At 44.5% G+C, this 27,331-nt stretch overlaps 1 protein-coding gene across 3 annotated transcripts; it reads left to right on the top strand.

Annotated features, from left to right (window-relative positions):
- The first annotated feature begins 2,582 nt into the window (after window positions 1–2,582).
- DET1 (DET1 partner of COP1 E3 ubiquitin ligase) lies at window positions 2,583–26,763 on the top strand. 3 transcript variants are annotated; one of them, XM_068991303.1, is made up of 6 exons: window positions 8,258–8,271; window positions 10,005–10,108; window positions 10,244–11,097; window positions 15,247–15,434; window positions 22,380–22,571; window positions 26,176–26,763. In XM_068991303.1, the coding sequence occupies exons 2-6, from the start codon at window positions 10,015–10,017 to the stop codon at window positions 26,363–26,365; spliced, it is 1,518 nt and encodes a 505-aa protein (XP_068847404.1). In that variant the 5' UTR covers window positions 8,258–8,271; window positions 10,005–10,014; the 3' UTR covers window positions 26,366–26,763. The 3 variants fall into 3 exon arrangements, with proteins under 3 accessions (XP_068847402.1, XP_068847404.1, XP_068847403.1); XM_068991301.1 differs by lacking the exon at window positions 8,258–8,271 and adding an exon at window positions 2,583–2,673 and having other exon boundaries at window positions 10,005–11,097; XM_068991302.1 differs by having other exon boundaries at window positions 10,005–11,097.
- The last annotated feature ends 568 nt before the right edge of the window (window positions 26,764–27,331 follow it).

Raw genomic sequence — 27,331 nt, 5'->3', positions numbered from 1 at the left:
CCTTCCACACTGCTATCCGATCCATTGGCAAGTCCTCTTGACTCCATCGCCGTATATATTCCAAATTTGACCACTTCTCACCACCTCCACCTCTCTGACATCAGTCCAGGTTACCATCATCATCTCTTGTCCAGACTGTGACAGTAGACTCCTGGCTGGTCTCTTAATGGCCCTCCTTTCCCTGCGGCAGCCAGGGTGAAATTTCTAAAACGTAAGTCTAGTTGTGCTTGTCCTCTGCTTAAATCCTTTTGTGCTCTTGATTTCATTCAGAATTGAAGACAAAGTCCTTGCAAAGACCTACAAAGTAGGCATGGTCCTGCCTCCGGTTGCTTCTTCAACCACAAACTCCGATAGCAACAGCAGCTGGAAAAATGAAACAGAATCCACTTCCTAGAAAAGGCAGGGAGAAAAGACAACCTTGGGCCTCCTCTGCCACTGGCAGATTTCCAGGAAGCGCAGTGTAATGACCTCCCCACATGAGACTCTGCAGTAAATAGACAAATAGCAAGAAAAGTCATGGGAGGTCGGGGTATTTTCAAGGCATCACTGTGAGTAAAGTTAAAAATTAAAGACAAGTCTCACACAGGGAAAAAATGCTTACAGTCCTAACAAAGGATCGATATCCAGAATATAAAGATAGTTTCCATATATCAATAAGAAATAATATCCCAGTAGGAAAATGGGCAAAGGATATGTAAAGGCAACTCATAGTAAAACTGTAAATGGCCAATAAACACCCAAAAAACAGTCAACCTCATCATAATGAGGAAAATTCAAGTTAAAGCAACGAAATACCTTGCATAAATAAGAAAGATTGATGACATGAGCAAGGGTGTGCAGAAATAAGAGTGCAAATTAGTACAACCTTTTTGTAATGAGCATTCTCTATCTCAAAACTTTTTAAAGGCTTCCCTGGTGGCTCAATTGTAAAGAATCTGCCTGCCAATGCAGCAGGTTCAATTCCTGATCCAGGAAGCTCCCACACGCCACAGAGCAACTAAGGCTGGTGCCATAACTACTGAAGCTGAGCTCCAGAGCCCAGGTTCTGCAACAAGAGAAGCAACTGAAATAAGAAGCCCATGCACTACAGTTAGACAGCAGCCCCTGCTCACCGCAACTAGGGAAAAGCCCGTATAGCAACGAAGACTCAGCACAGCCAAAAAATAAATCAATAGTCATTTAAAATAGAAAAAAAAAGAAGAAAAAAACCACACCTTTTAAAATGCCTGACTTCCCTGGTGGCCCAGTGGTTAAGATTCCATTGCAGAGGGCATGGGTTGGATTCCTGGTGGGGGACATTCCTCATTCCTTACTCACTGAGATGCTGTAATGGACAAGCCATTCTTTCATGGACTGAATCTTCCTTGAGTGCCAGCAAGATGCCAAATACTACTGAAGGTGAGGATAGACGAGAATACAGAACTAAATCCCTGCTCTCATAGAATTTACATTCTAGTGGGGGCAAAAAAAACAGAACAAAGAAAGAAAACAAAACAAAAAACCAAAAAGGGTACTATCAGATAGAGATGAGTGCTATTAAGAAATAACACGATGGAGGTGAAATGCGAACTGTCACAAAAGCCTTCTGAGGAGATGGCATTTGCTCCAAGATCTGAATTGTCTGGAAGAGGCTGACACCAGGAAGTTCAGGGGCAGACTTTCCAGAAATAAGACAAAGCAGTGGCTTCTGGGGAGACAATGTTCTTTAGACCCTCAGTGGTGTCCGACTCTTTTGCAAAATCATGGACTGTAACCCGCCAGGCTCCTTTGTCCATGGGATTTTCCAGGCAAGAATACCAGAGGGGGTTGCCATTTCCTTCTCCAAAGAGACAATGATATTACCTAAATGAAAGTCAAGTAAAGGTTACAGGATTAATTTAGCGCAAGACATTTTTACTATACATCTGCTGTGTGCTAGTAAATATCTTAGGCATAGAGATCAGTACAGCCCCAGTCTTTAAAGCACTCATTATTGAGGAGGAAACAACAGAAAACCGATAGTTTCTCAGCTGATGAAATGATGCATATAATCAAGAGGTGACCATTTTTAATTCATATTTTTGCAAATGTGCCCAGCGGGTACAGACATTGCCATAGATCACTCAATTGCCCGGTTTAGGGTTGTTGTTCAATCGCCCAGTCGCGTAGGACTCTTCACGACCCCATGGACTGCAGCACACCAGGCCCCCCGTCCCTCACCATCTCCTGGAGTTTGCCCAAGTTCATGTCCATTGAATCAACCATCTCATCCTCCGTCGCCCCTTTCTCCTCCTGCCCTCAATCTGTCCCAGGATCAGGGTCTTTTCCAATGAGTCGGCTGCCCGCATCAGGTGTCCAAACTATCGGAGTTTCAGCTGCAGCATCAGTCCTTCCAATGTTTAGGGTGCCTGGTTCCATTTTTCCTTCGCAGCCACTGTAACTGTATTGGCTTTGACCCTCCCTCCGGGCACCAGGGTGCGCTGTAACGTCCCTTAGTGCCAGCTGGACTGTGCCGCGCTCTCCCCACTTCCTTTCTCGTTGCGCCGCAGTTCCGGTAGCTCGCGGAAGCGAGAGCCCGCGGCTGCAGGCGCCGGGTCCCACGGCATGGCGGGGGCGGGGCCGGGGCCGGGGCCGGCGCGCGCCCAGCAGGACGGGGTGTCCCTTGCCCCGGCCCTTTGATCCCGGACCGGACAGGTGAGGACTTCTCCTTCCTTGTTCCAGCCTCTCAGCCCGTCAGGATCTCCCCGAGGCTATGGGGCTGCCCCCTCCCCGCGTGACGCCTAGGTCCTGCGGCCCCCGCCCGCCCTTAGAATGCTCTTCCCTTTGAGGCCCCGCCCCGGGCTTTTCTTTCCGGGGGCGCCCCTTTGGGCATGTGTGCCCGCCCCTAGGTGTCCCCTTCCCGTTTAGGAAGCCGTCAGAAAGAAGAGAGGGTTACGTGCACCTGCAGGCATAGGGAAACTGACCGGGTTACCCAGCTTAGAACCGCACCATGAGTTAGTGGCCACTTCAGCTAGGCTTTCTTCTTTCGTTCAGTTGATAAAGTGCAGATGCATGTTTCAGTGCTAGGCTCTGAAAAAACTAAGGTGACCAAAGTAGGCATGTTTGTTACTTCCTTTCTGGGGAGTTTATGGGGGAGTCGAACAGTAAGCACTTAGCCGTGCAAACGAAAGTACAGATTCACATTATGGCGATGACTAGTAAGGACTCAAACAGGAAAAGTATAGGTAAAGCGAAAAAGATCTCTCAGCCAGGGTGGTCAGAGAAGACCTCCTAAAGGAGATGACCCTCAAACTGCAACTTGAAAAATGTGGCAAGGACCAGAGAAAATACCTGCTAGGTAGAGGAACAGACCCTGTGGATATTTGAGTTGGTAAAGAACGTTCAGAAAAGGAGGCTTCAGTTCAGTTCAGTTCAGTCGCTCAGTCATGTCCGACTCTTTGCAACCCCATGAATTGCAGTTTGCAACCCCATGAATTGCAGCACGCCAGGCCTCCCTGTCCATCACCAACTCCTGGCGTTCACTCAGACTTATGTCCCTCGAGTCGGTGATGCCATCCAGCCATCTCATCCTCTGTCGTCCCCTTCTCCTCCTGCCCTCAATCCTCCCAGCATCAGAGTCTTTTCCAGTGGGTCAACTAGGCCTATGATGGGTCAAACCCATGATGGGCTTACAGGATATAATGTTTGTGTACTGGTCAGGAGTTCACCATCTAGAGCCAGTGCCATTTGTTGTATAGTTGATTAGTCTTGTCTGGCTCTTATGACCCTGTGAACTGTAGCCCGCCCGACTCCTCTGTCCATGGGATTTCCCGGGCAAGAATACTGGAGTGGGTAGCCATTTCTTTCCCCAGGGGAATCTTCCCGACCCAGGGATTGAACTGGCATCTCCTACACCACAGGCGGATTCTTTACCCCTGCGCCACCTGGGGAGCCATCTAGTGCCACAGACAGAACTAAAATGCAGAGATGAAGTTGCAAGTGTGGTGAGTGTTAATGAAGGTGAGATATGACTGGTGTACCTGATAGAAAGGTGAAGGAAGACTTCCCTGAGGAAGTGATGATTAGGCTGATGTCTGGAATAGGAGTTAACTTGGCAAATTGAAGAGAAGAGCTTTTTTCAGACTGAGATGAAGAGCATGTGCCAAGGTTCAGAGACAGGAGGGGGGCCGCCGGTTAAAGAAACAATTAAGCGGGCAAAGAGAAAGCATGTAAGGATTTTGATCCTTTATGTTAAGAGCAATGGGAAGATACTGGGTTGGCCAGAAAGTTTGTTTCTTTCCCCTGTGGAACTTCCCTGGTGGCTCAGACAGTGAAGAATCCATCTGCAATGTGGGAGACCTGAATTCAATCCCTGGGTTGGAAAGATTCCCCTGGAGGAGGGCATGGCAACCCACTCCAGTATTCTTGGCTGGGAAATCTCATGGACAGAGGAGCCTGGTGGGCTACAGTCCATGCGGTTGCAAAGAGTTGGACACGACTGAACGACCGAGCACAGCACAGCACACGGATTAAGACAAGATGTAACAGAAAAACCTGAATGAACTTTTTTTTTGCCAGTCCAATACTTGTTTTAATCCATAGGGGAAAGGATGTGATCAGAAATGAATATTGAAAAGATTGCTCTGGTTGTTAAGCAGATTGGAAGCGGACAGGAATTTAGGGAGACCACTTATGGAATGGTTGCAATGATGTAGACATGAAGTTATGAACATTTTGGGTAAGTGTGCTGGCTGGTCATGATAGAAAGAAGGTAGAGCATTAGAGGACAGTTTAGGAGGTAAAAGCTTCAGAGTTCGGGGACTGATTGATCAGGTATGGCAGCTGAGGAAAAGAGGTCCCAAGGGAGACTCTTAGGTTTCCGGTTCCTTTGGCAGCAGGTGAGTGGCTGTGCCATTAACTAGAGTAAGGGAAGGGTAGAGGGTCAGCTTTTGGAAAAAATATTATAAGTCATTCTAACATTTTTCGTAACTCCTACTCTGACTGGAAGGGACTTTCATTATGTACTTTTTCTATATTGTCTTGAGTTTTTATGAGCGTGTAGTTTGTAATTGGAATAACAAGACAGATTGAAAAAGACCAAATTCCACCATCTCTCTAAAAACTGTCATTGTGTGATAGAAAATACGGAGCAGGAAGAGAGCACACTGAGAGAAGGGTTAGGAAATTAAGGGAGGATTTTCTGTACAACTTGGAGCTGAAGCTAGCAGGCCTTCACCTCTACCCACCCCACTCCTCTCCCCCCATCACAGTACTGGTGGCTTTTCCCTTAAAGAGACAGGTCAGAGAATTTAAGGTGGGACTATTCAAAATGTATACACTTTTTTTTTTTTCCAAGAGTTAAGCATCTAGTTTGGTTAACATGGTATGTGACTGTAAGTCACACAACTAGCATGCTTTATCCGATTCGATTATTTGTGGTTAGTCTGCTGTGCACGCTCAGGCACTTCAGTCGCGTCTGACTCTTTGCAACCCTATGGACTGTAGCCCACCAGGCTCTTCTGTCTTCAGGATTCTCTAGGCAAGAATACTGGAATGGGTTGCCATGCCCTTCTCCAGGGGATCTTCCTGACCCAGGGATTGAACCCAAGTCTCCCGTGTCTCCTGCACTACAGGTAGATTCTTTACCTTTGAGCCACCAGGGAAGCCAGTTAGTCTGCTGCTGCTGCTAAGTCGCTTCAGTCGTGTCTGACTCTGTGCGACCCCATAGACGGCAGCCCACCAGGCTCCCCCGACCCTGGGATTCTCCAGGCAGGAACACTGGAGTGGGTTTGCCATGTCCTTCTTCAGTGCATGAAAGTGAAAAGTGAAATTGAAGGCTCTCAGTTGTGTCTGACTCTTAGCGACCCCATGGACTGCAGCCTACCAGGCTCCTCTGTCCATGGGATTTTCCAGGCAAGAGCACTGGAGTGGGGTGCCATTGCCTTCTCTTAAGTTAGTCTGTCTGCTAGACGGTGTCAAATGCCTATTCCTTTTTCCATTCATGGGCTGTACTTGGCTCTCATTCCCTGCTGGTCTCCCTGTCTGATTTCAGCCCCCATCTTGGGTTTGAAGGATGAGAGTGGCAAAGATGTCCTGGACAGGGAGTGAGTGAGGTAGTTTTGTACATTACTTGGTATTTAAAACTGCTTAAACCTTACTAGTATTTTTTTTGGACTATATCAAAATGTGCACATGAACTGTGTCACTGTGAAAAGGAGCAGCTGTGTGAAACTCACTGTTGTTTATTTTTACTCAGAAGTGGAGGATATTGGTTGCTGAATCATGCCAAAATCCTTTTAGAAAACTCATGAGAGAGATTTTTTTAAAATTCAGTGCTGGGAATTTCTGTGCTTCTTCCAAGCAGCTATTAAGTTTTTATCTAATTGGCAGTGTAGAGTCTGTAACTGTGTTTTCCTGTGCCTCGTCTGCTGAGAAAGTCAGAGCCACCTTGGCAGTTCCACAGTTTCTCATGGTATGCATTTTTGTGTACTTCAGACTTCATTTTATTGTCCTTTGTTTACCCTTCACAGTGATTGTTTTCTAATTAAGAAAAATTCTGAGTAAGCACAAATATTACTTAAAAAATATGTAATTTTAAAAGAATAACAGTACAATGAATGCTAATTCAAGGAAAAAAAAAATACACACTTCAGAATGCCACCAGGGTGTCCCTAACTCCCATCCCATTTCCTGAACTTCCTCAGAGGTACCACTTTTGAATCTTAGGTTTGTAATTCCTTTACTGTTTCTAATTATATGCCATATGTGTTTGTGTTCTTAAACTAGAAATGGTTTGAAACTTATATAAAGGATATCACACCGTATGTATTCTGTAACTTGCTTCTTTCATTCAACACTGTGTCTGAGATTCATCTGTGTTGTTATGTATGACTGTAGTGCATTAATTCATTGCTTGCGTGGGGGAATTGCTGGGCAGTCCAGTGGTTAGAACTTGGTGCTTTCACTGCTGGGGCCTGTGTTCAATCCCTGGTCAGGGAACTAAGATCCCACAAGTCTCATGGTGCAGCCAAAACTAAATAAGAAAAAGATTCCCCTGCATGAATGTGCCTGGATGAATTTAGCTAGTCTACTGTTTGTTTGTTTGTTTGTTTGTTTAGCTAGTCTACTATTGATGGACGTTTGGAGTATTGTCAAGATTTTGTTGTTGCCAGCAGTCCTGCTGTGGACATCTTTGTATGTATCTCCTGTTATATACATGCAGACATTTCTCTAGGTCAGGATTTTAAGCTCGTGGGCTGTGTGGTCTTTGGTCTTAACAAATCAACTACGCCGTTGTAAAGCAAAAGCAGCCATAGGCAATGTGAATAAGTGGGTATGACTGTGCTTCAATAAAAATTTATAAAAATAAACAGGCAGGCTAGATTTGGCCTGAGAGCAGTGGTTTGCAGTCTCTTGCTCTAGTCTAAATCAGTAGGAAATATATTAATGAATTGTGACTAGTAGTTTGAGAAACTTGATTTGTTTAGTCATACAAGTATGCACATTTTAAACTTGACTAACTCAGCTGCTAAAGAATCCGCTTGCAGTGCAGGAGACCCTGGCTCAATTCCTGGGTTTGGAAGATGCCCTGGAGAAGGGATAGGATACCCACTCCAGTATTCTTGGGCTTCCCTGGTGGCTCAGTGGTAAAGAATCTGCCTGACAATACAGGAGACATGGGTTCGATCCCTGGATCGGGAAGATGCCCTGGAGGTGGGCATGGCAGCCCACTCCATTATTCTTGCCTGGAGAATACCCACAGTCAAAGGAGCCTAGCGGGCTGCAGTTCATGGGTGCAAAGGGTCGGATACGACTGAGCAACTAAGCACAGCACAGATAGTATATATACTTACACCAGGCATTTCTAATTTCAGGAGACAGAATGTAAACAAATTCCCATTGTCTGTATGTTTTAGATTGGATCAGTCACTCCTCTGCTTAAAACCTGTAATAACTTGCATGACATGGCACGCAAAGTATTTTCTAATCTGGCTCCAATCTACTTTTTTAGGTTTCTCTTATCACTGTGTTTCCTGTGTTCTAACCACTTGGAATTGTGTTTCCCAAGTGTACCACACTACACTCTTTTTAAGTGTATTTTTTAAGCTACTTTCTTTCTGAAATGTTCCTCCTTTATTTTACCTCATGTGTTGTTTATCCTGGACGACCTTTGTCAAATGTTGTTCCATTCATTCATTTCTATTTGTGAGCACTTGCTGTGCTTTAGGCGCTGTCCTAGGTGCTAGAGATTCAGCAAGGAATTAGACAAGGCCCCTGCTTGCTGTCCAGTGTCGGGAGACAGATACTAAAACAGTAAACAGATGGTTTCAGAAAGTGATAAGGGCTGAAGAAAATAAAATAAGGTAAAACAGCAGATTGATGTGGATGGAAAAAGGCATGACTTTAGGTAAGGTAGAGACAAACTGAAGAGTTGCTATTTAGCTGAGATTTGAATGATCAAACCGGCAGTTGGTTCAGCACTTTAAAAATGTTGCTTTGCTTCTTTCTGGCCTCCGTAGTTTCTCATGAGACATCCACAGCATATGAATTGTTGTTCCCTTGTGGCTAATGTACCGTTTAAGTGGTTGCTTTCAGGGTTTTTCCTTCACGTTTTAGTTGTTCACAGTTTGACTAGGATATGCCCGGCGTGGATTTCTTTGGGCCTCTCATGTTTGGCGTTCTCTGAATTTCTAATCTTGGGTTTATGTGTGTATGTGTGTGTTAGTCGTTCAGTCGTGTTGACTGTGACCTCATGGTTTGGGGCCAGCCAGACTCCTCCGTCCATGGGATTTTCCAGGCAAGAATATTGGAGTGGATTGCCATTCCCTTCTCCAAGGGATTTTCCCAAGCCCGTATCAAACCTGGGTCTCCTGCACTGTAGGCAGACCCTTTACCGTCTGAGCCACCAGGGAAGACTTGGGTTTATGCGTGGGAGGGTTTATTTCTCAGGTCTTAATTCTCTTCATTTGGTATATTTTTCTATCTTATGTCATGCCACACGTCTTTGAAATCAGTAAGTCTGAGTCTTCTAACTTTGTTCTTTTACAAAATTGTGTTTTAGGGTCCCTTGAGGTTACATGTACATTTTAGGATGAATTTTTCTATTTTTGCCAGAAGTGATTTTAGAATTTTGATAAGAATTGCATTAAGTTTGTAGATTCTTTGGGTAGTATGGACATCTTGACAGCCCAATGAATGTGTTTTTTATATGAATTACACAGTGAATATGTTGTTTACACTGAGAAAATTTGATGTAGTTGAAGGTTTGTTCTTTTGAATATTCCCAACTGCTGAGCATGCTTCGAAAGTCTTCCTAGAGAATTCGTCCTTCCCTCAAAAATTGAGTTTTGATAGACTTAAAGCTATCTGGACCACTTACTAACTGTAACTTGGGAAGGAGAAATGCCAATCACCATCATGTTGGGAGCTCCTTCACCCAGGGTATATGGAGGAAATGTATTTGACTTGTGTTTACACAGTTGATCCTCGAACAACACAGATTTTAACTATGCAGGTCTGCTTACACATGGATTATTTTTTAAGCCATTCATAATTTTTATTTTATTCTTAGTGGAGGATGATTGTTTTACAATGTTGTGTTGGTTTCTGCCATACAACAGCGGGAATCAGCCCTAACTATTTATATATTGCCTTCCTCTTGAGCCTCTCTCCCACCCCCACCCCACCCCTCTAGGTCATCACAGAGCGCCAGGCAGGACTTCCTGTGTTGGACAGCAGCCTCCCACTAGCTGTCTGTTTTACACAACATGCTACTTTCTCAGTTCTTCCCACCCTCTCCTTCTCCTGTACACGTGCATTTTTTCCAACAGTAAATACTGCAGTTCTGCACGTCGCTTGAATCCACGGATGTGGAAGATCTGTGGACAGGAAGGAACCACGTATACTGAGCCAACTACAAGTTATACTCAAATTTTCAGGTGCAGAGGGTTGGTGCTCCTCACCCCCGCCTTGTGCAGAGGTCATCTTTATTTATGTTTTGGTAAATTTTTGTTTTCTTGACTTCTCTTTTTTACTTTCCCATGCAGAGATGTGATAATGGATCATCATGTTTCCACCATCAAACCTCGAAGAATCCAAAACCAAAATGTCATTCACCGCCTGGAGCGCCGGCGGATCAGCTCGGGCAAGGCAGGCACCCACTGGCACCAGGTCCGGGTCTTCCACCAGAACGTCTTCCCCAACTTCACGGTCGTCAATGTGGAGAAGCCGCCTTGCTTCTTGCGAAAGTTCTCCCCTGATGGACGCTACTTCATCGCTTTCTCTTCCGACCAGACCTCTCTGGAAATCTACGAGTACCAGGGCTGCCAGGCTGCCGAGGACCTCCTGCAGGGCTACGAGGGGGAGATTCTGGCCAACGGCAACGACCAGCGGTCCGTCAACATCCGCGGCCGGCTCTTCGAGCGCTTCTTCGTCCTGCTGCACATCACCAGCGTCGCGGCCAACGGCGAGCACCTGAACCGGGAGTGCAGCCTCTTCACGGACGACTGCCGCTGCGTCATCGTGGGCTCCGCCGCCTACCTGCCGGACGAGCCGCACCCCCCCTTCTATGAGGTGTATCGCAACAGCGAGTCCGTGACCCCCAACCCTCGGTCCCCCCTGGAGGACTACTCCCTCCACATCGTTGACCTCCACACCGGCCGCCTGTGTGACACGCGCACCTTCAAGTGCGACAAGGTGGTCCTGTCGCACAACCAGGGGCTGTACCTGTATAAGAACATCCTGGCCATCCTGTCGGTGCAGCAGCAGACCATCCACGTCTTCCAGGTGACCCCCGAGGGCACCTTCATCGACGTGAGGACCATCGGCCGCTTCTGCTACGAGGACGACCTGCTCACCGTGTCGGCCATGTTCCCCGAGGTGCAGCGGGACAGCCAGACAGGCATGGCCAACCCGTTCAGGGACCCCTTCATCAACTCCCTGAAACACCGGCTGCTGGTGTACCTGTGGCGCCGGGCAGAACAGGACGGAAGCGCCGTGGCCAAGAGGCGCTTCTTTCAGTACTTTGACCAGCTGCGGCAGCTGCGCATGTGGAAGATGCAGCTTCTGGATGAGAACCACCTGTTCATCAAGTACACCAGCGAGGATGTGGTGACCCTGCGGGTCACAGACCCGTCGCAGGTAGGAGCTGCCGGCCCGCCCGTCGCCCTCCCGCCTCCTTGCGGAGGCTTCTCCTGCCTGTGCCCAGCCTCTCGGAAGCAACGCCTTTTATGTGGATCTTGAATTTTTGCTCCCCTAGGGCCAAACTTAGAACAGCTCCACTTATCTCTAGCCATATGTATTTGTTGGGACAAATGGAAGCTAAATCTCAAGCCACTGACATATAGGTAGTCAACCCTGTGAATATTATCCTATTTCTCTTTTTTTAATATATATATTTTTGCAACTTTACTCTTTTGGGGACTGCGCTGGGTCTTTGCTGCAGCAAGCAGGGCCATCTTGCTTGCCCTGCAGCATGTGGGATCTTCATTCCCTGACCAAGGACCAAATCTATGTCCCTTGCATTGGAAGGCAGTTTCTTAACCACTGGATCACCAGGGAGGTTCCCTACCCTAATTCTTCTGCAGAGCATTTTCAGTACCCTGGAGATGGAAGCCCCGATGCTCTAAGGTTAAGATTTGACGCCCTGTGGGTAGTGCCTTGGTTTTGTGGAAGATTGTACTTATTGGTCTGTTTTAGTTCTGGCAATGAGAATGAACCCACCATACAAAAAAGGAAAATCTTCCAAAAGTCTAGTCTTTTTTCTTGTTTAAATGATGTCAGTATACTTTCTCACAATATCTTTAGATTGTAACTAGTCTTTTTCTTACTTAAATGAACTCAGTATACTTCCTCACAAAATCTTTAGATTGTAACCAATGGGACAGTTCATTTAACAGAGTTAAGCTCTATGACTTAACTCTGACCTTGCCCACATGCTGGAACATAGACTGTGGAGCAGTGATAAGATGGGAAGGAAGTAAAAGTTTTTGATCTACCAGTGAATCACCAGGACTGCAGGTTCTGAGGGTTTTTTAGTTTGGTGAAAGATGATGGGGAAGACGCATTTCACAAATAGGAATAAGGTGTTGTGTTAAGAGTATAGAAACCGTGAAGACGGTTGGGTTGAAACACCATGCTGAACCTCAGGGCATGTGGACATTTACCTTTGAGGAGCTGTCTACTTTATTGTTGACCAGTTCAGTTCAGTTACTCAGTCATGTCTGACTCTTTGCAACCCCGTGGACTGCAGCATGCCAGACTTCCCTGTCCATCACTAACTCCCGGAGCTTGCTCAAACTCATGTCCATCAAGTTGGTGGTGCCATCCAACCATCTCACCCTCTGTCGACACTTTCTCCTCTTGCCTTCAATCTTTCCCAGCAACAGGGTCTTTTCCAGTGAGTCAGTTTTTCACATCAGGTGGCCAAAGTATTGAAGCTTCAGTGTCAGTCCTTCCAATGAATACTCAGGACTGATTTCATTTAGGATTGACTGGTTTGATCTCCTTGCAGTCCAAGGGACTTTCAAGAGCCTTCTCCAGCACCACAGTTCAAAAGCATCAGTTTTTCAGTGATCAGTTTTCTTTATGGTCCAACTCTCACAACCATACATGACTACGGGAAAAACCATAGCTTTGACTAAATGGACCTTTGTCAGTGAAGTCATGTCTCTGTTTTTTAATATGCTGTCTAAGTTTGTTATAGCTTTTCTTCCAAAGATCAAGTATCTTTTAATTTCATGGCTGCAGTCACCATCTGCAGTGATTTTGGAGCCCAATAAAATAAAGTCTCTCAGTGTTTCCACTGTTTGCCACGAAGTGATGGGACTGGATGCCATGATCTTCATTTTCTGAAGTTTGAGTTTTAAGCCAGCTTTTTCACTCTCCTCTTTCACTTTCATCAAGAGGCTCTTTAGTTCTTTGCTTTCTGCCTTAAGGGTGATGTCATCTACATATCTGAGGTTATTGATTTTTCTCCCTGCATTCTTGATTCAAACTTGTGCTTCGTCCAGTCTGGCATTTCACATGTTGTGTTCTGCATATGAGAGCAAGGTGGCAATATACAGCCTTTATGTATTCCTTTCCCAGTTTGGAGCCAACACCCCACCCCCCATCATTCTCCTATTTCCACATTGTCTCCTTATATACGAGTTTGGAAGTGTACAACAGAACAAACCAGTAAACTGCCGTCAGCTGAGTCTGGTTTCTCTCATTGACTTGTAGCTGATTCTGCCCTTAAGAGAAACTGTACAGAAAATTTTCTCCTGAGACCTTACCAACCATCAGTGGAAAAATGGTTTCTAATATTTTTCTTCTGAATCATACCTTGTGTATTCTTAAAAAAAAAGGAGGGGGGAGGGGAGGTGACAAAAATGGTTGTTGTTTAGTCACTAAGTCATGTCCCACTCTTTGCAACCCTATGGACTGTAGCCTGCCAGGCTCCTTTGTCCATGGGATTTCCCAGGCAAGAATACTGGAGTGGGTTGTTATTTTCTTCTCCAGGGGATCTTCCTGGCCCAGTGATCCAACCTGCATATCCTGCATTGGAAAGCAGGTTCTTTCCAGTGACACCAGGGAAGCCCATTGAGATCTGAGTAATAAATTCGTTAGAGACTTTTTTTTTCTGAATTTTTTTACTTCCTTATTAATGATGAAGTCACCATTGAGCCAGTCACCATTGTGGGTGAGCGTCCAGTTCATCTCAGGCATCATGAGAGGGTGTTGGTAGAGCCCTTGACTTCTGTACCCTTCTGTCGTGTATTTCCCAGTCTGCCCTGGTGGGAATGTTAGTAAATATTTGTGTAATTCTGTATTCACATAGGCACGATGGATCCTGGTGAAGCCCTCATGTGATCCAAGTGTCGTCCAGGTTTATAGAAATGACATGAGTCCATCTTGTATTTAGGTTTGAGCTATAATTACCTTTTTGTTTTGGAGGGAGTATGTTGTCTGTGACTGCCGCATTCGAGATTATCCTTTTCTCCTTCACTAAAACGTGACCTCTTTATGTCTGGTAGCTACAGTAAGTCATAGCCAGCAACATTGCTAGGGCTCTGTGCTTTGCTTACAGAATTTGTAACTTTAAACCCAAACTCTCCCCTCGTTGTCCTCCAACCTCCTTCCCCAATTTAATTTGATAGGTTCCAATAAGGTTAATGAGTAAAAAGTGTACCTCAGCACAAAGCCTTGCTAATATTATGGGTATTATTCTCAGATTACCCTCCAGCCTCTTTAATTTACAGCTAAATTTAATTTCCAGGTGACCGCAAAAGTCATGTAATATAAGCTCTGGGAAGGACTAATTACTGGTGAAACAGGTGGGCCAGATGTCTCCAAAATTGGTAATGAAGATTCAGGTTTAATCCTAGGAGGCAGAATGCTAATCCTAGCGTTCTGGAAACTTCTAGAGCCCTGGTGGAAGACCCACACTGCCACATTCACTGTGACAAAAACTCGGGGTACCTCGCGCTTCCGTGTTAAGCTGAGCAGAACACTGGAGGTTCAGAGAAGAGGACCAGGCACCTAGGGACCCATTCAGAGAAAGCAGTAACTCTGCCACCCAGAGCATCTGAATGCTTTTCATGTTTCCCCCTCTGATCTGAATTGCTACAAATGTCCAGCATGTGTTACAAACGCTCTTGGCTAAAAGAACATTTATGAAGAAAGAAATGGAAAACGCTTCTCTGATTTTTTCATTTGTCCAGCAGCAGTCCCCCGCTTGGTTACAACTTGCCCAGGTGGACATGGTGTGCTTAAGACGTCTCTCTGCATGTTAGAAATATTAAGAAAGAAAAGGAAGTGCCCCCAAATTGAACTTTCTGCTATACACATACAAGAGAAAATAATTTGCCAACAGGCAGCTCCTGACTGCAAATCACTTTCTCAGCAGGAAGGAAAATTAAATCTGGCATTTTAGAAAAGTGTTTTTAATCTCAGAGTGGGTTGGGGCATAAGTAGGGAATAAGCGCTTGAAAGGAAACATATTAAACGTGCACACAGTTTGAAATGAAAGATTGAAAGCCCTTTTATACATATATGCTGAGCAACTCAGTAATTCCAGCAGCACAGGTACTGTGGGGAATCAGGCAGCTCTGAGGCCCTTGATGGCCCAATCCCACTGAGGCTTCCTCCTCTTCCAGAACCTCTAGGCATCACGTTGCTGCTGGAGTGCCGGAGTGGAGGTGTTTGCTTGTTTTACTTGGGGAGTTTGAGTTTTCAGCCGAATGGTGAATATGTTAGGTGAGGTCTTATGCTCAGCTGTCCCTTGGGTCTCTCTCTCTCCTTCTGCAGGCATCTTTCTTTGTGGTGTACAACATGGTAACAACAGAGGTGATTGCTGTGTTTGAGAACACGTCAGATGAGCTTTTGGAGCTCTTTGAGAACTTCTGTGATCTCTTCCGGAATGCTACCCTGCATAGTGAAGTCCAGTTTCCCTGCTCAGCTTCCAGCAACAATTTTGCACGGCAGATCCAGCGCCGGTAAGCTGCTCCCCTGGACTTAACAAGCTTAATTTTTCTCTAGAAAATGTGCTGGTGTGGAGCCAGTAGTTGTTTACTTCGGGAAACCTTCCCATGTTCTTTCTGCCCACCTGGCCTTGGGTCAGTCTGCCTGTTGTAACCTCCTGTGTCATCCTAAATGTCTTTCTCAGCACCCGAGTGATTACTTGTGTGTTGTCTGCGATTCCTCCTAGACTGTCTGTTACCTGCAGAGAGATAGAGACTGTGTCTTTGTTTAGTTTATTGCTGTATCTGCAGTGGTTCACTGTCAAGCACTTAAAATAATTTTTGAATGAATCAGTGCAGTTGGGTTCAGTCGTTCAATTATGTCTGACTCTTTACAATCCCATGGACTGCAGCGGCCCTGTCCATCACCAACTTTGAATGAATAAGGAAGTAATTTTATAACTTTTGGTTAAACATGTGCATTGAACACATGCATTTATCTCTGCTGTATCCCAAGACCCTACTTAAAGTGACAGTAAAGGATGAAGAGATGTAAACCCACAAGAGCAAAGAGAGTGGGGAGGAGATACCAACAGAGTTTTAGAAGCTGAAGAGCCAGTGGATGGGTGATAACTAACTTGACATACCTCAAAGAACAGAAGAAGACTACAGAGCTTACCCATCAAGAAGGAAACTGTCTTGCACCAGAGAACTCTGGAAAAAGTCAAGAAACTGGAGGTCCTGTATACCTCTGGAGGATTGGATGACATTCTTTTTTATTTTTGCTGTGCTTTGAAGCTTGTGGCATCTTAGTTCCCTGACCAGGGATCAAACCTGTGTCCCCTGCGGTGGAAGCATAGAGTTTTAACCACTGGACTGCCAGGGAGTCCCCTAGATGACATTCTTAAAGGGAACAGTCAGATACTGTAGTTCCTTTCTTTAAGCCTCCAACTGCCAAATGACCGTCTCTTCCCCAACTCAGCAAAAGGCTAGAGGTTTATTCTCTGGAGAAATCGAACCATACAGGTTCTGGTTTCAAGTTCATGAAACATGGCTGAGAATAGAAATGAGACTCAACATGCTTAAACCAAGAATTAAGTGAAAATTGATATGCTGATGGGGTAGACTCCTATTCCTCTTATCAGATATGGTATCCAGGCATATACTCTTCAGGCAGGAGATTAGATTCCCTAGGGAAACGGACCAACCTGAAGAAGAGACCCTTGGAGGCCCTTCTCAGAACACCTAAGTCACCCTCAGTTGATACCCACCTGCTAAGAACCAGAGCTTCTCATAATCATCTGAGTATATTATTGTGAAATGACTAGTTGTTTTGGACCAAAGGCCTGCCTGCAACCCTACTGAAGTCAGTCAGTGTTTCATCACGTTCCACATACGTTGCCAGTTATAGAAAATACTTGCTTTAGGTTCCAGTACAGATCAGATCAGAGTGGATGAATCAGAATAAGCATTACTGCTGCAGGGGGAAATGGGCAAAGCAGATATCTAATTCACTGGCATCGTATTCCTGTAGAAGGATAGTACATGATTAAAAATAAGTGGATATTGATTTTTGGACAAGTAAACATGCCCTTTTATTTTTTCTGGTTCACACACATTTTCAGCCTGACTGGCATCTCTCTTCAGTATAGAAGGATTTTTGGAAGCAAAAATATGGATCAGGTTTTGCTTTTTTCATTTTGAAATGAATTTTTGTCTTTTAAAATTAAGTAGATTATTATCAACTAGTAACAAAAGCTGGGTACAGTTAAAATATCACAGAGATCACCAGAAGGTCCAAGCTCCACGAGGGCAGGGGTGTTTATCTGTTATATATACACCGCCATACCCACAGCACCTCGGCCGGTGTCTGCCGTGAGGGAGGAGCTCGTTAGGCATTTGTTGAATGAATATCGTCAGGAATTAGAGGAGGCTGTGTTTTCTGAAAATTTATTTCACAGTGTACCCACAATCAAGTGAAATTGTAGGAAGAGAAAATAAACATTCTTGCTTCATGATCTTCAAAATTTTGCTTCTTACCAGCAAATGGTTCTGAAAAACTGTAGATCTCACACATTAATGTCTAAGTTGCTCTTTAAATTTCTTACTATTAAATTTAAATAGTGGCAGAGGATGCAGTTTTCAGCATATTAAACACTGACATTTAAAAATAAAAGTATTACAAGATATAATTGGCATATAACATTGTATAAGTTTAAGGTATTGAGACTTTTAAATATAGCCAAGGGACTCTAATACCATAGTAATTTAGTATTCATAGGTGACATAAAAAGCTCAGGGTAAGTTTTTCCTGTACTGTTTGAACTTTTATATTTCTTCTTATTTTCAAATTTATCCATCTTCCCCACAAAATTGTGCCCTAATAACATTTTATCAATCATCTTATCATACTTTGCTGCATTGAAAATACAATGTACATATAAATCAAAATTATTTTTGTTTCTTGTGAAGGCATGGTTCTAATGGGTCAATTTTACAGTCTTCAAAGAACTTCTGATAAAATGAGTGAAATGGATTATTATTGTTACTATTATAGTTAGAATAAATGGTTAAGAAAAAATGCACATCAGAGATCATGAGTCACTTAGAGAAAGCCTTTATTTTGAAAGATAGAGACCAAAATAAAACAGTATAAAAAAATGAACGTGGTATTGACTGAAATAATTTAAACTATAAAAACAAGAACATTCCTAGAATAGTGATACTAAGTGAAATACTTTAGAAATCTAAACTCTGTTAGATATAGTTTAGAAATTCTCCAAGAAAGTAGGAAAAAAAAAGATAAGAGTAAGAAAATGGGAGAGAAATGATTTTTTTAAAAAACTTTAGAGCAGTTCCCCAGGAGATCAAATATGTGGCTTCCAGAAGGAGCAATAAAAAAATGAGGGGGAGGAAACGGTGTCAACCATTTCCTAATATTAAAAGATACACATTTTCATGGGAGTTGCCTGGTGACCTAGTGGCCCGGCTTCAGTCCTTGGTTGGGGAACTGAGATCCTACAAGCCACATGACATGGCCTAAGGTAAAAGAAGAATACGCACACACACACAACACACACACGGCCAAAGGAAAAAGAAGAATACACACACACACGCTTACAACCATGCCCTCAGAATTCTGCAAAAAAGTTTTTAAAACTGGAATTCTACATCGAAATAATAGGGTTTAACAAAGACATTTTCAGACACGTAAGGTCTCAAAAAATTACCTCCCATGTTCTCTTTCTAAGGAAACCTCTGCATTATCCCCCAATAAACCATGAAAGAGTGATACAGGAAGTAGAGTCAAACAGTGGAGAGAAGCACAGAGAATTCTGAGGATAATGTTAAAGGGAGGCTCCAGGATGACAGGCTGCAGGTTGAACCAGGTGGAAACAGGAAGGGGGAGGTTCCCATCACGGATGTGCCCAAGGACAGGTTACAATATCTAGAATATCTGTTGGCTTTGAATGTATTAAGATGAGATGGTCTGTGCTGTCCTAGCAGGCTTCTCAGCATAGGCCTCACTGAGAAGGTGATATCTGAGCTTTTGAAGGAGGTTAGGGAGCAAGCCATGTGGTCGTCAGGGGAAGAATAGAGCAAGCCAAGGGAAAAGTAAATGTAGAGGTCCGGAGGTGGGTCTCACACATTTGAGGGACAGCAGGGAACTCAGGGTGGCTGGGCTGGAGGAAGCAGGAGGCAGAGTGGGTAGAGGTGTGTGGTGAGAGACAGGACCAGACACATGGCCGTTCCGAGGCTTTGGCTTTAACTGTAGATGAGATTGTGTAGTGTTTGAAGTATCTAAGCAGAGGAGTGACGTGGTCTCACGGACACTTTTTTTTGGCCACACCCTGTGGCATGTGGGATCTTAGTTCCCTACCCAGGGACTGAACCTGTGCCCCCTGCAGTGAGAGCTTGGAGTCTTAACCACTGGACCACCAGGGTGGTCCCTCCCACTTATGTTTCAACAGAGTCACTCTGGCTGCTGTTTTAAGAATAGATCTTATCCATAGGAGGATAGGCTAGAAGTTAGTAAACCACTGCAGTGATCCAATAGTACTACATTCAGTTTCCTGATGGGAGCTTTAAAAACTTTTTAAAACCTTTTCTTTTCATGGCTTCTTTCTGTTACAGAGAAGGCAGTGCCATCCAGGAGGGTGAGCATGGAGGGTGGGGAGGATGAAGTAGCCATCTAAGGGACAGGGTGACTTGCCGGACTCTGGGAATGCAGCATGAGTGCCTTGCAGCATTACGGCAACATTTCTATCCATGAGTTCATGGGTATAAAGTCTGTGATTTCAATGACTGTGAAATGTAAGCTGGCTCAGGAAGGAAAAGAGTTCATGATGAAGGCATAGGATGGCAAGAAGTTGGTAGAATCAGTGGCATTTTGGTCCCATTTCAGTTGAAGGATGTTGAAGCTGGGATAGCAGAGTGAGTTATCTGGAAAATTAGGAGAGAAGATAACTGGAGTCTGTGTGCTGCTCCCTGAGATTATGGAGGTGCAGTCATTGGGAATAGTGAGATTGAGGGTATGATGTGGGAATGCATTGCTGAGGCAGAAAGGAGGTCCAGGAACTAGGAAGCCATGGTGTAGGAAGGATCACCTCTGAGAATTCTGAAATCATGAATTGAAAGAAGGGTGGTTGGACAGAGGGACAGTGCGCCAGGAGTTAATCCGCTGAAGACATCAGAGGGGTGACAGCTTCATCTTTTAGTTGTTGGGCATCTGAGAGTAGAGGTGGTGGGCGCTGTGGGCAGTGGGAACGGCTTCAGCCTGTGGATGGTCACGGAGGCTGTGATTTGTGGTCATCACAGCCACGGGCCAGCCCCGTCATTTGAAATCACCTTTTGAAGCCAGTGAGCCACGCAGGGTGGAGAACTAGATCTTGGCTGACAAAGGTCTGAAAACCAAGGAACCCAGGATCTTTGATACCAGCTCAAATGAAAAGGAAAGAAGTAAGTTTTGTGTGGCCCAGGATTTAATTTTATGGTTTACACCAAAGCTGTGAAAAATTACTGTTAAGAGAGGTAATGGAAAAGCACTGTTGATGCTTGGCTTCCTTCTAGGGGAACTGAGAAGTGTTAATGTCCATCTAGCCCTTCAGGTTGACAGTGAAAGCAAAAATCAAAACCCATCTCATCAACCTCTCTAGTCTCATCAAAATTAGGAACATTGAGTTTTTTTATACCATTAGTTTCAAGGGTGAGATGTTATATCACATTTCTCCTGGACTAAAAAATTATTTATTTTCCCCTTGATTATTAAACTGTGTGATGTACTTTAGTGTCGAGATTTAAAAAAATAAAACTGATAAAACAGCTATGACCATGTTGATGTATTTCCACTGTTTTTTTAAAAGATGTTAGTTTTTTTCTTTTTTTTTAACTTTATTTTGCTTTACAATACTGTATTGGTTTTGCCATAAATTGACATGAATCAGCCACGGGTGTACATGAGTTCCCAATCCTGAACCCCCCTCCCACCCCATATCATCTCTCTGGATCATCCCCGTGCACCAGCCCCAAGCGTCCTGTATCCTGTGTTGAACATAGACTGGCAGTTCGTTTCTTACCTGATAGTATACATGTTTCAATGCCATTTTCCCAAATCATCCCACCCTCTCCCTCTCCCACAGATAAAGACGTTAGTTTTTGTGTGTGTTTTCAATCATACTGTATATACAGAACATAGCTTACTGGTTTTTTTGTGGGGGGGGGAGGGAGGCGTGCTGTGTGGCTTGCAAGATCTCAGTTCCTCAAACAGGGACTGAACCTGGGCCACAGGCAGTGAAAGTCTGGAATCCTAACCCCCATTCCACCAGGGAGCTCCCTGTACCCTACTTCTTTTACTTACCATTATGATAAACATTTCTTCTGTTACCACATTATCTTTGAAAATAATAGTTTTCCATTAGGTTTTTAATATTCCTGTCATTTTTTTTCATTGTCATGACCACTGGTATATTGAATGTACACAGGGATTTTTCTTCCCTAGGGCAGATTTCCAGAAGAATTGAAATACTTCATCAAAGGATATTAAGTTTAATATTCATTATAATTGTGAGAAATAACTGCTCCATTGTTATTATTACTATAATTAAAGATAAGTGAGATAGATGACTCTGTGTTCATATTATGTACTTCCAGATTCTGGTGTTTCTGCAGAAGTATAGGTAGCTAGTTTCCAACTTTATTTTTATTTTTTGGCCGCACCGCATGGCATATGGATCTTGGTTCCACAACCAGGGATTGAACCCGTGCACCTGCCAGTGGAAGCACAGAGTCTTAACCCCTGCACTGCCAGGGAATTCCCTCCCCAACTTTAAACAAAGAATCAGTAAATTTTCAAAAGATTTGATGCAAGTTGGCTTGTAACTGATCCCAAGAAGAGTCAGACACTACTTCTGTCCAGGATTCTTTGCATCTCCTTGTTAATGCAGTCGAAGGCTCTAATTTGGGAGAAATATATAAATTTCAACAGAAATAGTTGTCAGAGGTTAGTTATACTCCTTTTTAACTTTTGTAGGATCTTTGCTAACTTTTCTTAAGTAACTTTGTGTTTCCAGTTTTTCATTCTGTTTTCTGCTCTTTTGAGAGTATTTGTAGGTATGCAGAGGGGCTTCCCTGGTGGCCTAGATGGTAAAGAATCTGCCTGCAATGCAGGAGACCTGGGTTCAATCCTTGGGTTGGGAAGATCCCCTGGAGAAGGAAATGGCAACCTACTCCGGTATTCTTGCCTGGGAAATCCCATGGACAGAGGAGCCTGGTGGGCTACAGTTCATGGGGTTACAAAGGGTCAGACAAGACTGATCAACTTTCACTTCTTCACCTTGGAGATGTGTAGACTTGGGAGGTGTGAGAGTTCAGTATCTAGATTGTGTTTTCAGGATATGTTGTTTTTAGACATGTTTGTCAATTTAAAACCAAGGCAACTTGTGCGCCGCTAACACAGCCTTCCTCCCTGGTGCTTTATTTCAGGTTTAAAGACACTATCGTCAACGCCAAGTACGGAGGACACACGGAGGCCGTCCGCCGGCTGCTGGGCCAGCTCCCCATCAGCGCTCAGTCCTACAGCGGCAGCCCTTACCTTGACCTGTCTCTCTTTAGCTACGATGACAAGTGGGTGTCAGTCATGGAGCGACCGAAGACTTGCGGAGACCACCCTATCAGGTGCTCTAGCTGCGTGCTGCCTCTGGGCTTGGGCGGCCACTTCGTCTTTCTCTTGAGCATCACTTCACTGTGACTCTGTCCACTTGTACTAACAGGTTCAAGTCACAGGGCAGGCTGTTTCTTTAATGTGGGTGCTTTGGCTTCCCTGGTGGCTCAGTTGGTAAAGAATCTGCCTACTTTGTGGGAGACTTGGGTTCGATACCTGGATTGGGAAGATCCCCTGGAGAAGGGAAAGGCTACCCACTCCAGTATTCTGGCCTGGAGAATTCTATGGACTGTATAGTCCATGGGGTCGCAAGGAGTTGGACACAACTGAGCCACTTTGACTTTGATCATTTAGGCATTAGTATCAAAAATGAATTAGTTCTGCTCTTTGCCTCTCCTCAAAATATCCAATTCAGATAAGTATTGTTCTCTTTTTAAGATAGCCAGGGAAGAGAACCATACTTTTCAATTTAATGACCTAATACCATTTCACATGAAACTTAAAAATAATTGAGACTTACATTTTACTCAGCTCAAAATTATTTAATCCCCTCCTGTTACCTAATGGAAAGGAGAGACAGTTTGGGGAACAAGTAGGTTTTGGAGAAACTCACGCTTCCTCAGTTGGAAGAATGTTGGAACGCAGGTTGCCGTGTTACTCTTAGCACCTTGCGGTTCCTTCGTCCCGGGTGTCCAGCTCACAGACCCCCCGTCTCTCCGTGCTGGGAGCTTGGGTTCTGTTTTTGCTTTCACAGATGCTAGAGAGAGGAGCTGGCACCACTTCCACTGTGGGGTTATTTCAAGGGAGGTGTGAGCTGGGTTCTGGAAGGTCTTCTTCACATGGAAACAGTGGTAGTTTCTGGAAAGTCTTCTTCACATAGAAACAGTGGTAGTTAGTATTTCATAATCCAGCTTCGTTGCGTATTAAATAGGCTTGTGTAACATATTCTGTGCGATTATTTACTGTTTGTAATATTTCCTTTGGGAAATTGTAATCGAGTCCTGGAAACCAGTTAATTTTTTTTATTACGGACATTTTTAAGCCTGTAAAAGTGGAAGAGTGTAACGAGCCTCTCTGTGCCTATCACCCCACCCCCGCAGCTGTCAGTGTTGCTTCATCTCTTCCTGCCACCACTGCTCCCCTCCCACCTGCCAGTCTGGATTCTCACAGCCCGGGTATCATAGCATTTCTCTTGTAAATATTTCAGTGTGAATTTCTAAAAGAGAAGGACTTAAAACAAATATAACCTCAATACCATTATTCCATCTTACGAAAATTAAACCTTTATTAAGATCACCGATATCAAGTGACTTTTCACGTTTTCCTATTGTTTTGTATATATTCTTTTTACAGTTTGTTCCAGTCAAGACCTAAAGAAGGTCCGTACGGTTTTTTTTGGTTGCTGTCCTCCTAAGTCTTTTTTATTTTGTGAGTTCTGCTTCCCGTTACTTTCTTTGTAGTGAAGTGGTTGAAGAAACCAGGTTGTTTGTCTGGTGGTATTCCCCACATTCTGGATTTTTGCTCATTGCATCCCTGGCAGTTCTCATTTCCCCCTATTTCCTGTAAACTGGTAGTTAGATTTAGGATCAACAACTCGCTTTACATTATAAGCCCTTTGTGTGCTGGGGACCATGTGGGTGAGGGGAAGGTTTTCACACATCAAAGCAGAAAATTGGGCTCATTTGACATTGTCATGTAGCCCGAGATAACATTTCTCTCCCTTTTGACTGCCCTGCCTTTCTGATTTGAAAAGATTAACTTAAGTAACAAATCTGGAAATACCATTGACCCTGACTTCTTGTAATTCTTATTTATTTTTTAATTTAAAATGAGAAATGTAGGGATATTAAAGTCATTTGAAGAGATAATGCCGTTACTCTGACACCTTTATTGTATTAAATATATTCCATTCTAGCCTTTGCCAGTGTGTGTGTTTACATTTATGCAGTTGTAGTTACGGTTGGCATAGTACCTTGTAGCCTGCTTTTATTTAATAAATATTTTCCATATTGTTACATCGTCCTTAAAGTTACAGTGCTGATGATGGCATATTATTCCATAAAATAGATGTGGCATAATTTATTTAGCTGTTCCCCTATTACTGAGCATTTATTCTCTACCTGCATTTTTACATTAGAGCTAACGCTCTGTGCGTGCCAAGTTGCTTCAGTCATGTCCAACTCTTTGCAACCATGTGGACTATAGCCAACCAGGCTCCTCTGTCCGTGGGATTCTCCAGGCAAGAATACTGGAGTAGGTTGCCATGCCTTCCTCCAGGGGATCTTCCCAACCCAGAGATCCAACCTTATGTCTTCTGCATTGGCAGGCAGATTCTTTACCACTGAGCCACTGGAGAAGCCCAAAATGCTTTAGTAGCCATCTTGATTCACATCACTATTTACTTCAAGGATATAAGCTCTTGGATTATTGAGTCAAGGGATACGAATATCTTTGTCTCTCCTATATATTTCCTTTCCAAGAGGAAAATGCATTGTAGAGCTCTTTATTTCAGAGCTCCTTGTTTTCTTGAGCTTCCTCCAGTTCAGCCCCAACCCTGCCAGTCATCTCTAGTTCCCAAGTTCACAGGGCACTTGCTTTGCATATGGGCAAAAGACATTTAAGTCCTGGGATGAATGGAAGCATCTTTGTTCTTACCATGTTAGATGAACAAGTAGAAACTAGTTAGTATTTTGTTTTTGTGTGTGCAAAAGAACCTTCCAAAAGAATTTCTTCGTAACAGTTAAAAACTCAGGACTTCCCTGGTGGTCCAGAGGTTAAGACTGCACTGCAGTTACTGAGCCCACTTACCTCTACTGCCAAAGCCTGAGCTCTAGAGCCCATGCTCCTCAGCAAGAGAAGCTACTGCAATGAGAAACCCTCACACTGCAACTAGAGAATAGCCCCTGCTCGCCACAACTAGAGAAAGCCTGTGCACAGCAACAAAGACCCAGCACAGCCAAAAAATAATTTTTTTTTTATACATAAAATAAATTTTAAAAAGAGGAAAGAAGAACTCAAGATACAGGCCTAGATCTGCACTGTCCTCTAGTAACCACCAGCCTCCCATGGCTGGTGAGCACTAACGTGAGATGTGCTCAAGTGTCAAATACACACCAGATTTCAAAGACTTAGTACAAAAAAATGAAATATCTCTTGAGTATCTTTTATATTATTGGTTGAAATGATAGTATTTTAGATGCCGATGTTAGGTTAACTAAAATATTATTAAAATTAATTTCACTTTTTCCTTCTTACTTTGTTTGATGTGGCTGCCTGAACATTTAAGCATGCCTACTTGGCTTACATTATCATTTCCAGCCCTGGCCTAGGCAGGTAGGTAGCTGGGCAGATAGCTGCTAGAAAAAGGGAGGCCGTAATCAAGGCCATCACTAAGGGTCATCTTGGGAAAGACAAATGACCCAGTGATTCGGGCCAGCATAGTGAAGTTCATCATCTCCCTGCTCGTAAAATGAGCTGATCAGACATAGGCGATTTTGACTGGGGGCTGACGTTAGAGGAGATTTCATCGGTGAGGTTAATTCATGAGTTTCCTGCTATTCAGGTTGTAAGGTGGTGGTGAATGTCTGTCCCACGCTCTCCTCTCCTTGTTCTGTTTAGGTTCTACGCCCGGGACTCTGGTCTGCTCAAGTTTGAGATTCAGGCGGGCTTACTGGGCCGCCCCATCAACCACACGGTGCGACGCCTCGTTGCCTTCACCTTCCACCCTTTCGAGCCTTTTGCCATCTCCGTGCAGAGGACTAATGCCGAGTATGTCGTCAACTTCCACATGCGCCACTGCTGCACGTAGGTGCCTCAGGGAGCCGGCGCCTCTGGCCCACCCACCCCTCCACCCCATTGCGTCTCAGTGGACTGTGAAGCAGAAGCTCCTGTCACGCAGCCTTGGGGTCCCAGGCTGTGCCTCCGATGTGGAAAGCCGGAGACAGGAGGAAAGAGACGTGAGGGCAGCTCAGCCCTGCGCGCAGCACAGCTACTGATCGATCGACTGAACAGTCGTCTTGCCTTTCCCTGTGGGGATGCCCAGCATTAAGTCCATTTAACTTTTTGTCTTATTTTGCATTTTTTTGCTATGAAGATGAGAGCATTACACCTCTGCCCCCTTCATGTCACTTCTTTGGCATTACAGTATGCAGCCTGCAGCAGAAACTCTTGTTTACTCAGGAGAACTCTGTACATCCTTTCAATTAGCCAACAGCAGGGCTGTCTTTATAAGGAAAAAAAAAAAAATAAAGCCTTGGTATTTTCTTACTTAAATATATCCTGCTTGAGGACTGACTTCTATTCCGATCTCACTAAATGCTTTCCAGATACATGGGTTCCAGCAAGGCCTGTGAAAGGGACTAGAGGCATGGACCCAGCAGCGCCTGCTGGTAGGACTAAGTTGGGGTGGGCCAGCGTGGAGGCCGGCTCTCTTTCAGGCTTATGTCCTTCTCCGGGGTGTTCGCCCGGTAATTGTTACAGCTGGAGGAACGGAGCCTAATTGCCCGTCCCCGTGTGGAAGCATGCTCCCATCTGTGCCATCTGTGTTGTGCAGGTGGAGAGCAGGCCGTCCTCTCCGGCCGCAGCAGGGACAAGCTCTGTGCAGCACGTACTGTCCTTTGGAGGGGTGGGAGCTGACAGGCCCGAGGCGTCCCTAAGGAGATCAGCAGGCTGTTCCTGGATGGCTGAGCCATCGCGACACTCCTCCAAACACCTGCCAGGCACCAGGCAGCATCCCTCTCACATTCTCAGCTGGTCTCCCCCGCAGGGATTGTCA

This window comes from Capricornis sumatraensis, chromosome 19, assembly GCF_032405125.1.
Source record: "Capricornis sumatraensis isolate serow.1 chromosome 19, serow.2, whole genome shotgun sequence".
In the NCBI taxonomy this organism is placed as follows: Eukaryota; Metazoa; Chordata; class Mammalia; order Artiodactyla; family Bovidae; genus Capricornis; species Capricornis sumatraensis.
The sequence above is the reverse complement of the archived record's forward strand: the minus strand, read 5'-3'. Positions and strand labels throughout refer to the sequence as shown.

Coding starts and splice junctions, on each gene's coding strand:
- DET1 (XM_068991301.1), top strand. CDS start 10,015: ATGGATCATCATGTTTCCACCATCAAACCTCGAAGAATCCAAAACCAA. Junction 11,098..15,246: donor GGGTCACAGACCCGTCGCAG/GTAGGAGCTGCC, acceptor CTCCTTCTGCAG/GCATCTTTCTTTGTGGTGTA. Junction 22,572..26,175: donor TGCGGAGACCACCCTATCAG/GTGCTCTAGCTG, acceptor TGTTCTGTTTAG/GTTCTACGCCCGGGACTCTG.